Source organism: Arvicanthis niloticus, chromosome 2, assembly GCF_011762505.2.
Source record: "Arvicanthis niloticus isolate mArvNil1 chromosome 2, mArvNil1.pat.X, whole genome shotgun sequence".
Taxonomy (NCBI): domain Eukaryota; kingdom Metazoa; phylum Chordata; class Mammalia; order Rodentia; family Muridae; genus Arvicanthis; species Arvicanthis niloticus.
In genome coordinates, this window is record NC_047659.1 from 60,665,763 (window position 1) to 60,680,983 (window position 15,221).

The following is a 15,221-nucleotide window of genomic DNA, read 5'->3' on the forward strand; positions in this document are numbered from 1 at the left end:
GCATCCCATAAGAATGGGTATTTTGTGACTCCATTTTAATTGAATTCTTGGAAGCCTTTCATTCTTTTCTTTATTTCTGTCTTAACCCAATTGTTTTTCCATAGAGAGCTATTCAGTCTCCATTAGGTTGCAGACATTCTATTGTTTCTGTTCTCTTGTTTCAGGAGTTCAGTTTAGTCTGTGATAATTTGGTACTTTACTGACTTGCTTTGACCCAGGTCAATCTTGGAGAAAGTTCTGTTATGTGCTAAGAAAGTACATTCTTTTGTGTTTGGGTAAAATGTTCCATAGATACTTGTTAGGTTCATTTGAGTCACAATGTCTGTTAGAGTTGTTATTTCTCTGTTTAGTTTTTGTTTGGATGACCTGTCCATTGGTGACAATGAGATACTGAGTTCTCCTTCTATTAATGTAGGGGGTTCTATGTGTGATTTAAGATTTAGTAATATTTCTTTTACAAATGTGAGTTCCCTTGCAATTGAGACATATGTGTTAAAATTTGAAATGTCTTTTGGTGAATTTTTTCTTTGATGAGTACGAAGTGTCTTTCCCTATCTTTTTGATTTATTTTGGTTGAAATTCTAGTTTGTTAGATATTAGAATGTCTATCCTAAGCTTGCTTCCTAAGATTAATGTTTGAAAAATTTTCTAACCCTTACCTCTGAGGTAATGTTTATCTTTTATGTTGAGATATATTTCTTCTATGCAGCAGAAGTATGGATTTCTTTTGCCTTCATTCTATTAGCCTGTGTCTTTTTATTGGGTGATTGAGTTAATTGATATATGGCCAATGACTGTTAATTCCTCTCATTTTGTTGATAGTGGTGTTAGCTGTAGTGTGTGTGTGTGTGTGTGTGTGTGTGTGTGTGTGTGTGTGTGTATGTGTGTGTGTGTGTGTACTTTTCTAATTTTGATTATGTTGGTGTAAGACTATTGCCATGTTTTCATGAATGTAGTTAACCTTCTTGGGTAGAAGTTTTTCTTTTAGCACTTTCTTATATTTTTGGTGGTGCGCTTAACCTTTAATGGTGGAGCCATCTCTCCAGCTCCTTTAGTACTTTCTTTAGGGCTGGATTTGTAGACAGATTTTTAAATTTAGTTTTATCATAGACTATCTTATTTTCCCTACCTATAGTGGTAGAAAATCTTGCTGGCTATAGTAGTCTAGTAGTCTGGCTAGAGACATCTCTGGTCTCTTAGGGTCTGCAAGATTCTTTTGGTCTTTCTGGCTTTTAGTGTCTCTGTTGAGAAGTCTGGTATAATTCTGATAGGTCTGCCTTTATATGTTATGTCACCATTTTTTCTGCAGCTTTCAATACTTTTGTTTTTCTGTACATTTAAAAGTTTTGATTATCATGTGTTGAGGAGACTTCCTTTTCTTGTCCTGTCTATTTGCTATTTGGTATGTTTCTTGTACTTTCATAGCCATCTCCTTCTTTAGGTTAAGAAACTTTACTATGATTTTGTTGAAAATATTTTCTGGTCCTTTAAGCTGGGAATCTTCTTCCATTCTTATTATTCTTAGGTTTGGCCTATTCATAGTGTCTAAGATTTCCTGAAGGTTTTGTGTTAGGAACTTTTTAGGTTTAACATTTTCTTTGACGTTTGTATCTGTGTCTTCCATTGTATCTTCAATACCTGAGATTTTCTCTTCGATTTCTTATATTCTACTTGAGATGCTTGTGTTGATGCTTTCTGTTTGCTCATCTATACTTTTTATTTCCAGAATTCTCTCAGTTTGTATTTTCATTATTACTTCTATTTTTATTTTCAGGTCTTGAACAGTTTTGTTGCTTTCTTCAACTCTTGTCTATTTTTCATGGCTTTCTTTTAGGGTTTTATCAATTTTCTCCAATTGTTTGTTTGAGTCTTCCTGAATTTCCAGAAGGGATCTATGTGTTTCCTCCTTAAGGACCTCAATCATCTTCATAAAATTGGATTTAAGGCATTTACTTGTGTTTTTATTGTGTTAGACTAGGAGGATAGCTGGGTTCTGGTGATGACATTATGCCTTGGCTGTTGTTTCTGGCATCCTCATGCTGGCCTCTAGACATCTGTGTTGAGGTATTTAAAGGTATAGTACCAGATTCTGGGTTTGTCTTTCATGAATAATAATATATTCATGGGTTTCTGTTTCTTCTCTGGTCTTCTGGTCTGTGTAGGCTGAACTACTGCCTGTTTTGTGGTCTCTGCCCCTGTTGGCGGCTGGGACACAGCAAGGAGGAATGTGGCTCAAACAGATTTAGCACAGATTTATTTTTGTTATTTTGCCATTTTGCCTTTCAAAAAGAAATAAATCTACATTGCAATCTCAGGAAATTAAAAGTTTTCTCTCAGTTTCCCACTGAATTAATCTGCTTGGCTTCAAACTAATTTTGGTAAAATGTTCTAATCTTCTGGCTCCTTCTCATTTTTTGGCTTTTTCTGTCTTCACCTGTGTCTAGCTAGCTTGTTGGCTCTCTGCAATCTGTCTCTGTAAAATTCTTCCAATAAAACTGCTTCCTTTTTTCTGTTCCTTCCTCTCTCTGCACTGTTCCATTAAGTATTATCCCTGTCCCCTCCCTTCTGATGAGAGTTGGGCAGAAGCTATTCTGTCAAATCTTTCTCTGACTCATTACTTGTCTTCCACTCAGTGACACATAACTTTCAAACATGGTTGCTTCCTTCTACACACTAACTTTACCTTCATTGGAGGAGATTAAAGGAATATATTAGGGATATGTCTGTATTTCAGCCAGAGGGATTAAAGGCATGTGCTAATGGTGAGCCACAACACAAAGAGGAACAGCGCGGTTTTTTTGTTGTTGTTGTTGTTCAGTAAATAACACAGTCTTGATGTTCACAGTGTGAACGAATATCCTGCAATACCATCTTGAATCTATTAGTAAGTTTCTTTTTCAATTACCAAACTGTAATTCATTCAGTTTGCGAATTATCATGTTTTTCAGATGTATCTGTTTCTTAGTGTCTTGACAACAATAACTCCACAGGTTCAATTAATTCCAGTATAAATCCTGAAGCCTTGCTTTATAAAATGTCCCAGACCTGATCAGTCTTTCACTTTAGTTTAAAGGATTTGTAGCATCTTCTCTCAATGGTTTTCTTCAAATCTCTCATAGAACACAACCTCTTCCCCATGATCTTACTTTGTGTTGCTGAGAAAAAACAGAAGTTGTGTATGTAATACATTCAGTAAAAACAAACAAATTAGATCCTCATGTTATTTGTCTATAATATCAAAATTACTGGCACAAAATTTACTTAATTTTAGGCACTTTTCAGAATTATTTCAGGTAGTAATGCAATATCAGGTTGACATGTGGACTGCATGATATGATCTCCCTTTCGTATAGTAATTTCTCAAATCCATTTAATATATTTTTTCCATATTGAGGAGGTGTCTGGTATTAATCTGGGAAGAAGAGATAGTACACTTGATTCTATCCAAAAGGCTAAAATGATTCCCAATTATTTTTCTAACTATGCTGAGATTTTATGCACATGATGTCAAGCTTTATACATAGAAATTAGTTTGAGATTTCAACCTCAAAGGTAAAATCATTTCCTCAAGCCATCAAATTAAGGTTCTGCCTTTGAGAATCAAAGATTATTTTAATTGGATCTTTATAATTATTGTTAAAAGCCCATGGGACTATTTTGAATCAATACATTATAAATGCTTACATTTTGTTTATGTAATATATGGTATATACATATCCACAGCTACTTATATTCTGTGTTTGGTAAGTAACGATGTACCTTGAATATTTGTAGTTTTATCATAGTAGAAAATATATTTCCTGAATTTTCCTTGACTATTCTGTTTGTATGTTGATATTTCAGTGTCACCAAAGACTCCATATCACATGCATGTTCTTCAAATATATAGTTGGTAGACAAACATATTGTCTGAGTGTGCAATGCCTGAACACTAAGCTATGTGGTTTTACAAACTCACCCTCACTCTGTGCACAATGATAGGACATTGTTCAAATACCTATGCAGACTTCAGCTCATATTTCTATGATGGATTTAGTAACATAAAAATAAAACCCCAAAATCTACACTTGTTCTAAGATAATTGCATTGTTTCCTCACTATGTAAATGCTACCTTCATAAGAAGGGGTTTTATATCATCTAAAAATGGCACATTTCATTTGTATAATTTTGTCTGTAATTAATATCTACAGTATAATATGCATTCCAGGAATGGGCAGAATTTGTTTACTGTTATAAGATCCTATAATGGTACAGAACAAGAAAATATTACTTGCATGTATACATGATTGAATATGTGAATTGACAATACAACAGGTTAATATTTGAATCTGAAAATTTGTTACATATTAAATGATAAATTTTATAAATTGTGTTCTCTTTATAACTCTAAAATTAAATGAGACATCTATAGTTTGTAGGTTAAAATAAGATAATATTTAATTTTATTTTGTATCTGAAATGAGATATTATCACTGTTGAGGGAATTGGAAAACTGAACATATATTACTAGTCAGTGTTTATGATAGAAATAGCCAATATATTTCTTACATACATTTTTTTTTTTTTGGTTTGCTTCTTGTTTTTGGAAAGCTTGGAAATTTAAAAAAATAGGCCCTTTCACAACAGAAATCTATGCAAAAATGTAAATTTATACATATATGAAAGGAAGAATGTATGGTGGAAGTAAATCAATGGTTCATGTATGTTCATGCATGTGTATGAGTGTGCATGCATGCATGTGTACATAATTCATACAGCGAAAGTGAAAGAGAAATAAAACACAAGACATATAAAATAGAAAAGTGAACTGCACACTGAGAAGAGTTACATTTCTATAGATGAATAGAAGCATGAGAAAAAGTGAGTAAAATTAAGGACAGAGGAGAAGGTATTGCTCACATTCATTGTTATTTTCATCTTACAGAGTTTAAGGAAATGACTTGCCTAAACAATACTGCAATGATGGACTTCATTCTTGTGGGACTCACAGACAGCCCAGTGCTGGGGAGGATCCTCTTTGTGGTGTTTCTGGTTATTTACCTTATAACGCTGACAGGAAACCTGTGTATGATTGTGTTGATCAGGACCAATTCCCACCTGCAAACACCCATGTACTTCTTCCTTGGCCACCTCTCCTTTGTAGACATCTGTTACTCTTCCAATGTTACCCCAAACATGCTGCAGGGTTTCATATCAGACCAGAAAACAATTTCCTATGCTGGATGCTTCACTCAGTGTCTCCTCTTCATTGCTCTGGTGATCACTGAATTTTATATCCTTGCTTCAATGGCACTGGACCGTTATGTGGCCATTTGCAGCCCTCTGCATTACAGTACCAGGATGTCCAGGAACGTTTGTGTTTCTCTAGTCACTTTCCCATATGTTTTCGGCTTCCTGAATGGGCTGTCTCAGACTTTGCTCACGTTCCACCTATCTTTCTGTGGCTCCCATGAAATCAACCACTTTTACTGTGCAGATCCCCCTCTGATCATGCTGGCCTGCTCAGACACTCATGTCAAGAAGATGGCCATGTTTGTTGTTGCTGGCTTCACTCTCTCAAGTTCCCTTGCTATTATTCTTCTATCTTACCTTTTCATTTTTGTAGCTATATTGAGGATACGTTCCGCTGAGGGAAGGCAAAAGGCCTTTTCTACATGTGGTTCTCACATGACAACAGTCACCATATTTTATGGAACCCTTTTCTGCATGTACTTAAGACCTCCATCAGAAAAGTCTGTAGAAGAGTCAAAAGTAATCGCAGTTTTTTATACTTTTTTGAGTCCAATGTTGAACCCCTTGATCTATAGCTTAAGGAACAAAGATGTCATCAGTGCCATGAAACAAGTCATTAAAGGAAAATTCCTTCAATAAACTTTAATTTATACATGTGTTTAGATGAAATCACTCTGTGCTTCTTTTTTTCCTGATTTTTTTTGGATATTTTATTTATATTTCAGATGTTATCCCCTTTCCCCATCCCCCCCCACCCAGGAATCCCCATCCCATCCCCCATCCTCCTGCTTCTATGAGGATGTGCTCCAAACCACCCTCTTACTCCCACCTCCCTAACCATGAATTTCCCCACACTGGGGCATCCAGCCTTCACTGCATCAAAAACCTTCTCTTCAACATAAGCCCGATAATGCCCTTCTTCCCTGCATATACAGCTGGAGCCATGGGTCCCTCCCTATGGGCTCTCAGGCTGGTGGTGTAGACCCGGGGAACTCTGGTTAGTTGGTATTGTTGATTTCCTCATGGGGCCACAAACCCTTTCAGCTACTCCAGTCTTCTCTCTCATTCTTCCATTTGGAACCCTATGATCAGTTCAATGGTTAGCTGTGAGCATCCACCTCTGTATATGTCAGGCTCTGGCAGACCTTTAAGGAGACAGCTATATCAGGCTCCTGTCAGCATGCACTTACTAGCATCCACATCAGCATCTGTCTTTGGTGACTGCACAAGGGATGGATACCCATGTGGAGCAGTCTCCGGACAAAAACTGTGCAGTGAAAAAAGGACAGCATTTATGAAAAATGGTGCTGGTTCACCTGGAGTTCAGCATGTAGAAGAATGCAAATTGATCCATTCTTATCTCCTTGTACAAAGCTCAAGTCCAAGTGGATAAAGGACCTTCACATAAAACCAGATATGGTGAAACTAATAGAAGAGACGGTGGAGAATAACCTCAAAGACCTAAGCACAGGGGAAATGTTTCTAAACAGAACACCAATGGCTTATGCTCTAAGATCAAGAACTTACAAATGGGATCTCATAAAATTGCAAAGCTTCTGTAAGGCAAAGGACACTGACAATAGGACAAACCAGCAACCAACAGATTGGGGAAAGATCTTTACTAGTCTACATCTGATAGAGGGCTAATATCCAATATATACAAAGAACTCAAGAAACTAGACTCCAAATAACCCTATTAAAAAGGGGGTACAGAGCTAAACAAAGAATTCTCAACTGAGGAATCTTGAATGGCCAAGAAGCACCTAAAGAAATGTTCAATATCCGTAGTCATCAGGGAAATGCAAATCTAAACAACCCTGAGATTCCACCTCACACCAGTCAGAATGGCTGAGATAAAAAACTCAGGTGATCACAGATGCTGGTGAGGATGTGGAGAAAGAGGAACACTCCTCCATTGTTGGTGGGATTGAAGCTGGCAATCAGTCTGCACTCTGGAAATCAGTGGTGGTTCATCAGAAAACTGGACATAGCATTATCTGAGGACCCAGCTATTCCACTCCTGGGCATATACTCAGAAGATGCTCCAACATATAACAAGGACATATGCTCTACTATATTTATAGCAGCCTTATTTATAATAGCCAGAAACTTGAAAGAACCCAGATGTTCTCCAACAGAGGAATAGATACAGAAAATTTGGTAAGTTTACACAATGGAATATTACTCAGCTATTAAAAACAGTGAATTTGAGAAATTCTTAGGAAAATGGATGAAACTAGAAAGCATCATCCTGAGTGAGGTAACCCAATCACAATAGAACACACATGGTATGTACTCACTGGTAATTGGATATTAGCCCCAAAGCTCTCAATATCAATGATACAACTAACAGACCACATGAAGCTCAAGAACAAGGAAGACCAAAAAGTGGGTGCTTTGGTTCTTCTTAGAAGAAGTAACAAAGTACTCGTGTGAGCAAATATGGAAACAAAGCATGGCATGCTGTGCTTCTTTAACTTAGTCATTTTAAGACTTTGTGTCATGGCACTTTTTTGCCTTTGTGTCATGACAATTTTTAAACTGAACTTCCGTTAACTATTTTTTCACATTTATTCTTGAAATTAAGGGAAAACATTCAGTAAAATATTCAATACTGACGTTGAGAAATACCAGAAATAGCAGAAAAACTCCAATAGGCTACTCTTAGTGTTCAATGACTTCATACAATGTCTTTCCTCTGTACATCATATATCTATGGTCAGTATAAAAGATTCACTTTTTAATGTGATCCCTAATCCTACTTAATATTTACGACCTAAGTTACTTATTTTGTGAGACTTTTACTTATACCCAACTTTCCAGTGTTACTTCCATATCCAGCCATAAAAAAGATTCAATGGTCATAATCTAATACCTTTTGATATGTATATTTTATAATCATTACAAAACATACATTGTCTTATTTCTATAATAATTCTATACTTATTTTAAAGTAATTTTAATAGTTTTGATATTATGATATAAGTGCATTATTTTTCCCTAACCATTCCTCTTACAAAGCCTCCTATAAACTCACCCCTTGATTATTTTCAAATTCATGTCCTCTTTTTTCTAATTGTTACACACATATGCAGCATACACACACACACACACACACACACACACACACACACATAAGCACACACATTCTTAATACATAAATACAATCTGCTAAATCTGTGTAATTGCTTTTAAGTATACAGTCTCGGGAATGACAATTTGATATTGAAGAGCCATTTTTAAAATTTTGTCATTTTTTATGGCTTAAAGAAACCCAACTTACTTTCAGACATGTCACCTTTCATAGTACAACCGGTTTGCCTAATTTTATATGTATTTTTATTTACATTTATATGTGAAGTACTTGCTTCTTTGCACAGTGTGAGTGTTAGGCATATGCTACCTCAGCAGTTCTTTATCGGATATTTTCTTTATTTATATTTCAAATATTATCCCCTTTCCCAGTTTCTGACCTCTAGAAACCCCCTATCCCATCCCCCCTCACCTTGCTTCTATGAGAGTATTTCCCAACCCACCCTCCCACTCCTGCTTCCCACCCTAGCATTCTTCTACTCTGGGCCATTAGGCCTTCATAGGATCAAGGGCTTCTTCTCCCATTGTTGTCTGACAAGCCATCCTCTGCTACAAATGTAACTGGAGCCATGTGTCCCTCCATGTGTATTCCTTGATTGGTGGTTTAGTCCTGGGAGCTCTGAGGGCTCTGGTTGCTTGATATTGTTGTTCTTCCTATGAGGTTGGAAACCCTTTGATTTCCTTTAGTCTTTTCTCTAACTCCTCCATTTCTAAATAAGACCCTGTTCTTAGTCCTATGGTTGGTTGCTAGCACCTACCTCTGTATTTGTCAGGCTCTGACAAAGCCTCTCAGGAGACAGCTATATCAGCTATATCAGCTATATCAGCTATATCAGCTATATCAGCTCCTGTCAGCACTCAATTGTTCTTTAAACTATGATAAAATATGAATAATTATACATAAAATATTTGTGAGCTACACTTAATGATATAGTTACTGATTTTCACATCATTTGTTTCAATCATCAAAAGTGAAAGAAGAAAGTATAATTATTTTTATTTTTGATTGCCTGAGGCCAGCTTCAGAGTTCTTGTTCTCTCTTCAAACGAGCCAAGATGAAAGAGCATCTGCAGGAGCAAGACTTGATCTTGAGATAAAATATTGTTGCTTTTAATAATAAAACTTTTATCTGTTTTGATTCTAAGTTACTTTGCATTGGTAGTTGGTCTACCTATCTGAGTTCCTCTGAGGCTAGCAACTCCAGAGTCTTTGGCATATAACACCTTTTCACAAAACAGTGGGGAACTGGGTAAAGGATAAATTGCTAGGGCTTTGTCTCCCTTGACCAGAAACCTCCCTTCTCCTTTCTTTGACTGGAGAGAGCTTTGGAACAATAAGTTTTTATTGAAGCAGGAGAAGAAAGTCACTCAGAGGAAAAACTTTTACACAAGCAAATATGCATAAGCTCACATACATTCATATGCCAACCCATTCCAGTTGAACATAGATACACACTTATCTCATAATTTCATTCTTTCACTCACACACAGACACACACACACACACAGACACAGACACACACACACACATACACACACACACACACACATATTTACATATACATATGGAGAAAAAGACCACGTTTCAGTCCAGAAAAAAACTGATTCATTAATGTTAAAAAAATGAGCTACAATCATTATTTTATATGAAAAAATCAGCTACTACCCTTTTAATGCTAAATAAATTAAACAAGAGTATAAGACAAAAAAATTGTTTTATTTATTTATTTATTTATTTATTTATTAGCAAGACTAAGCCTTTTCTGGTCTCTTTGCAGCTTCTCTTTGTACTTCTTTCTCTCTGCATTCTGCATATTGTTTTTTTAATTTCTAAGTTACTCTGCTCTGGTTTCTCCTAATCTTGCTCTTCCCTCTTGCTTTGATGTTATAATGACATGCAATGTAATTATTTCTACATTTTTGTGCATTTTCTAGGAGAATAGATCATATGGTTTTCCAAAGCATCCTCTTTTTAAAAATAAAATTTCACTAAAAGTTCAAACATAAATTTGAATAATAAAATGCATAAGAAGTTTACAACAGAGATGTTTACAGGCATTTTCAGTGTAACTAGACATGTATTATCTGTCACTAGCTCAATTGGTTCATGGATAGTTAAAGACCATAACTAAGTTATCATTGAAGATTTAAACAGACAAATCTAGTCAATATTTTATCTTCTGTCCTTATACCTACAATAAATCATGAGTTCCCTTTTATGACCTTTGGGTAATTATTTTATAACCTCTTAGTATGTGTTCTATGTTATAAATGCCTACTTTCTATCTCAGAAGCAATTAACTTGTGACACATAAAAGTTGGGAGAGTTTTCATTGCAGTTTTCATATCAGTGATTACTTTACTAGAAGTCTTATTATAAAGGGCTTACTAATTAGTAGTATAATTTTAGGATTTTTTATGATGTCATCATTAAGAATTAAGAATTCATCTAAATGTCTACATAGTATCACTGCAAGACAGTACATCTTTGTTGATCTGTCCCAAACTCTGTCCCCAAAGGGTGGTCTAATACCTAGTGATTGCTATATATATTTAATAATAACAGGAAAAGCATATCAGGTACCCAGTATAGGAAATGGTCTTCTTCTCAGATAGAAAATGGACAAGCATGTGAGGAGAGACATTTGTTGAGTAAAAAATATCCACACATGCCAAGTGTGTCAGGAAAAAAATACATGGGGGTTTGCAACCGAGGAGTGAACCTGATTAATAAGGTCATGCCAAAGTTCCCTGTCAGGGTGATGAGGTAAATCATGAGGAATACCAAGAAAAGAATTGGCTGCAGTTCTGGTCAGGTGCTTAGTCCCAGAAGAATGAACTCAGTTACCTCAGTGCCATTGTGTTTGGCCTGTGAGTATGCCTTCATATTCCCTAACAGAGAAATGAGTAAGAGACAATAATTAAATTATTTGTAAAAACCCAAACCAGTGCTCACTCAATGTTTTTTTAGAAGAATGTATGGGAAACCTTAAAAGAAGCTGTTAGAATAACTGAGCAACTCAGACAACCTTCAGTGACTGTGGCCACCTTGGGATGTAGTCTGATTACAATTTCATGTGGTTTATCTTTAGCTTCACATCTATATCAGATCTAATATCCTGAAACTCACAATACCCTTGGGAATATACTAAATTTAAACTTGTTCTCCACCAATGGAGAAGCTAAGCATGTAATCAAACAGCCTCTGCGGCCTACAGATGAGATTCCTTTGTTTGTTATAACTTCATACTTATGATTCCACTAATGCATTTTTAAAATGTGTTGATGTATAACTTTCTTTGATCTGTTACTATAAAATCTCCATAAAGCTGCTTCCATGTTGAGTCATTGTATTCAAGAACTGAAAATATATACATACATGCTTACATATAAATATATATGATATACATATACATTTATATATGGCTCCGTGTGTGAGCTTATGTGGGTTAACAAATGAGAAACTGAAAATTACTTCCAAAGTTGAAGAACTTCATATTCAAAGCAGCTCATTTGCTGTGCTGATTATCACATGCAGTATAGGAGAGTTCATATCCCTTAAACCACGCTGTTCTGTTGCAACCTGCCTTCTTGAACTCTGCTATAATACAAGAGACTTGACTTTACTCTTGGTGTTCCCAATAAGGAACCAGGACTCCTGCTCTTCATAGTTCCTGCCATAGGTGAGTAAGGAAATGTGGCCATTAAATTATCATACAGAGACCCTTTGGCCACTGTCAGCAAAGATAAACCAGGAAATTTTGAAAACCAAGCAGTTTTTTAGAGCCTGTTATTTGTATATCTACATTCCACTTTTCCTTCTGAAATTATTGATGTTTTTAATTTGTGATTCTCTATTCAGCTATTTGTTGGTGCATATGGGCAAAAACTTAGTTTGTATTATGTTATTCAGAACATGAACAAGTGCTAGATTATATAATAGTATATACCAAATAAATTATTATTTGCATCAATAAGATAGTTTTCGAATTCATGGCAGCAATTTTTTGGGGGGTGGGGTGTCTGGGCATGTACATTTCTTACATCTCTGACATTACCAGGGCATGAATAACTACAAATATTGGCCATTGAGTGAAGAATGTATTAGAAAAAAATCAATAGAGATTTATTTAAACAGTAAAGGTAGTTCTGATGGTGCTTGACCTAATCTTAGTAATTAATCCTTAACATTTTCCTGTTATAGTACTAGAAAAAAAAATTAAACTGAATCTGTTTTGAAAATGTAAGCTAGCTTTTTTCAGTATATCATATCTCAGAATTTCAAGAGGAGAGACTGAATGTACAACCTTTAAACTGTAACTACTCTCTTACTAAAAAACCCCACATATTCACATTTGGACCAGTGCTTATCAGTCTAGAAGCAGGTCTAGAGCTTGAGTTACAGTTCTGTCTATGGTGACTAACAACAAAGGAATGAGATCCTGAACAAGTTTCTATGTGATGGTGTTACATAAGAATAGATCAAGAATTGACTTACATAGTTGAGATAACTCAACTGTTTAAATGAATACAATTTTAATTAATAACACCGAGGGCCTTTATTTTTGCAATTTATGACTGCTCTATTCAGCAGATTCTTATACTGTTAAATGTTAGAAAATCTCCTCAAATGTAAAATTTTCTGTAATCAATGCACATGAAAATTTTTCTATGAATTTTGAAATAGAAAAATAAAGCCTTCAATACATCCTATGGTATTCTTTTGTGTCTAGTGTTCTTGAACAGAGAACTTTTTGGTACACTATGATGCACAATGACATGAGAAAATCTCACTGTTAAGAAACTCTCTTCATTTAGTGCAATTTCTTCATTATAAATTGAATATAAGCAAGGAAATGAAAGATATGATAATACTCCAATAAAAGATAAAAAATAAATTATTTCAGTTTCGTTGAGATTACTTCAGTCATTTGTAGGGAGAAGAATTAAACATGTGCATGATGTCAATGTAGTAGCAGCACATGCCAACTGCAAGCTCCATAGAATAGTTTTTGAGAATTTTGACAAAGAGGTGATTCAGTTTATACTCTAAAATCTTCATCCATGTTAAGAAGGCTGGCAAATGATAATTTCTTCCTTGCACGATAATTTATTCCTGCAATATCAGCACTGAGGAGGATGTGACAAGAAGATTGCTGGTAGTTTAATACCAGCCTGGGTTGCATAATGAATTCCAGGTCAGTGTCCTTGGTTGAGAATTTATATGAAAACACACACTCACACGTGCGCACACACACAGGCACACACACAAGCACACACATGCATACATGCATGCACATACATATACAACATAATACATACATACATACATATGTACATACATACATAAAAATACATGTATACACACAAACACAGAGAGCAGAGAAAAGACCACGTCTGTGATCAAAGCATGATTCACTTGCCTAGAAGATCCTGGGTTCATATGTTGAACCCAGGATAAGTCTTCACAAAAATTTCTTCTTGCAATGAGGAAGAAAAGAACCTCACTCTCACCCGTTTTACTTTTTTCAGTTTTTTCAACTATTTTGGCATTTTACTTCTTAGTAGAAACTTATAAAATAAATTAAATGCATTTTGCAGTGGGAATATACATTGCTGTTTAAGATTCTATGGTTTTCTGTTTTGAAAAGTCAAAAAGTCATTTGAAAAAAACTATAATGCAGAGGAACTAGAACTCAGAATAGAAAATGGGTCTAAATCAGGGCCTTAGCAGAAATGTCTGCCTTCTTCTCTCCTTGCAGGATCTGTATGTCATTTTTGTCCTTCAGTTGTCATGTCTGCCTCAGCTTGCAAGACTCTGGGTCTGTCTGCCTTTGTTATTATTAAGGTCTCTAGATGTTCTGCTTATGTTTTTAAATATAAAAATGATAAGAAATCAAGGACTATGTCCTCTGAGTCTTTGATCATTGGGATAGTCAGACTTACCTATGAAAAGACAGTGATTTCTGGGAATCACCAAAAGGGAGAGACTTTATATCTGAGGAATTAACCATGGGGACATGGACCTTTCTAATTGTTAATCAAGGAATCATCAGTAAATCAACATGATCCCTTCTGAAGTGATTTACATTGAGAACATCTCCATTAGTTAGAATTTCAATTTATAATTTAATCAATGAATGTTTGAAGTATCTTAAAATAAACATAAAAGTACTTTGGTATTTAGGTTGTTTTAAGGGCCAATTTAAAGAAACCCTCCCATATTTTTTTATGAGAAGACCTTTCAGTGACTCTATTAATAAAACCCTCAAAAAGAATTGTAATTTTGTTTCCTAATTTCTGTCCATTTTGTAGGTTTTGTGTCCTTCCGTTACTTTTCTACATGATTTAATTCTCTATAAATACTCTGACAACAGAATTAAAGTCAATTTTATCTTGGTGATCTCCATGGAAATAAGCATAAAAATTTGGATATGCAATTAGTTTTTAATTAATAAATATTATATAAATAGATGTTAGTATTTGTTTAATTATAATTAGCTCAACTAGAAATTAGGATATTTGGTACATTAGCAGGAACCATTTATATAAAGATATATTTATAATTTCAGAGAAGTACTGATTAATGGAATACTTCCTCTACACATATATTTGAAATCTGTTTATAGCTCTGGAACTTATGGGCACAATATAAAATAATATGATTATTATGCACTGTTATTGTTCTTTTGGAGCAATAGTATACCTTACCTGAAACTGAGAGCCCAAATCTTATAAGTTTGAATTCAGGTAAAATAACAGGCTGGAACCTAGCATTAGTTTCCAAGTTGCCCTCCACCCCTTGCCTAATGACCACCAATGCAAAAGGGACCAGAAATGAAGTTTATGATATGACTCCCAACACCAGCCAATTATGGTAAAGACCACAGTAATT

The 15,221-nt window shown here is 35.1% G+C and overlaps 1 protein-coding gene and 1 non-coding gene across 2 annotated transcripts; one reads left to right on the plus strand and one right to left on the minus strand.

Moving 5' to 3' along the window:
• Positions 1 to 3,279: 3,279 nt before the first annotated feature.
• LOC117704864 (U2 spliceosomal RNA) lies at positions 3,280 to 3,462 on the minus strand. Its single transcript, XR_004606374.1, has one exon. It is a non-coding gene; the product is annotated as a U2 spliceosomal RNA (small nuclear RNA).
• Positions 3,463 to 4,932: 1,470 nt separating this feature from the next.
• Positions 4,933 to 5,873, plus strand: LOC117703981 (olfactory receptor 5M10-like). Its single transcript, XM_034495907.2, has one exon. It carries the CDS (start codon positions 4,937 to 4,939, stop codon positions 5,870 to 5,872), a length of 936 nt encoding a protein of 311 aa, XP_034351798.1. The 5' UTR covers positions 4,933 to 4,936; the 3' UTR covers position 5,873.
• The last annotated feature ends 9,348 nt before the right edge of the window (positions 5,874 to 15,221 follow it).

Coding starts and splice junctions, on each gene's coding strand:
- LOC117703981 (XM_034495907.2), top strand. CDS start 4,937: ATGACTTGCCTAAACAATACTGCAATGATGGACTTCATTCTTGTGGGA.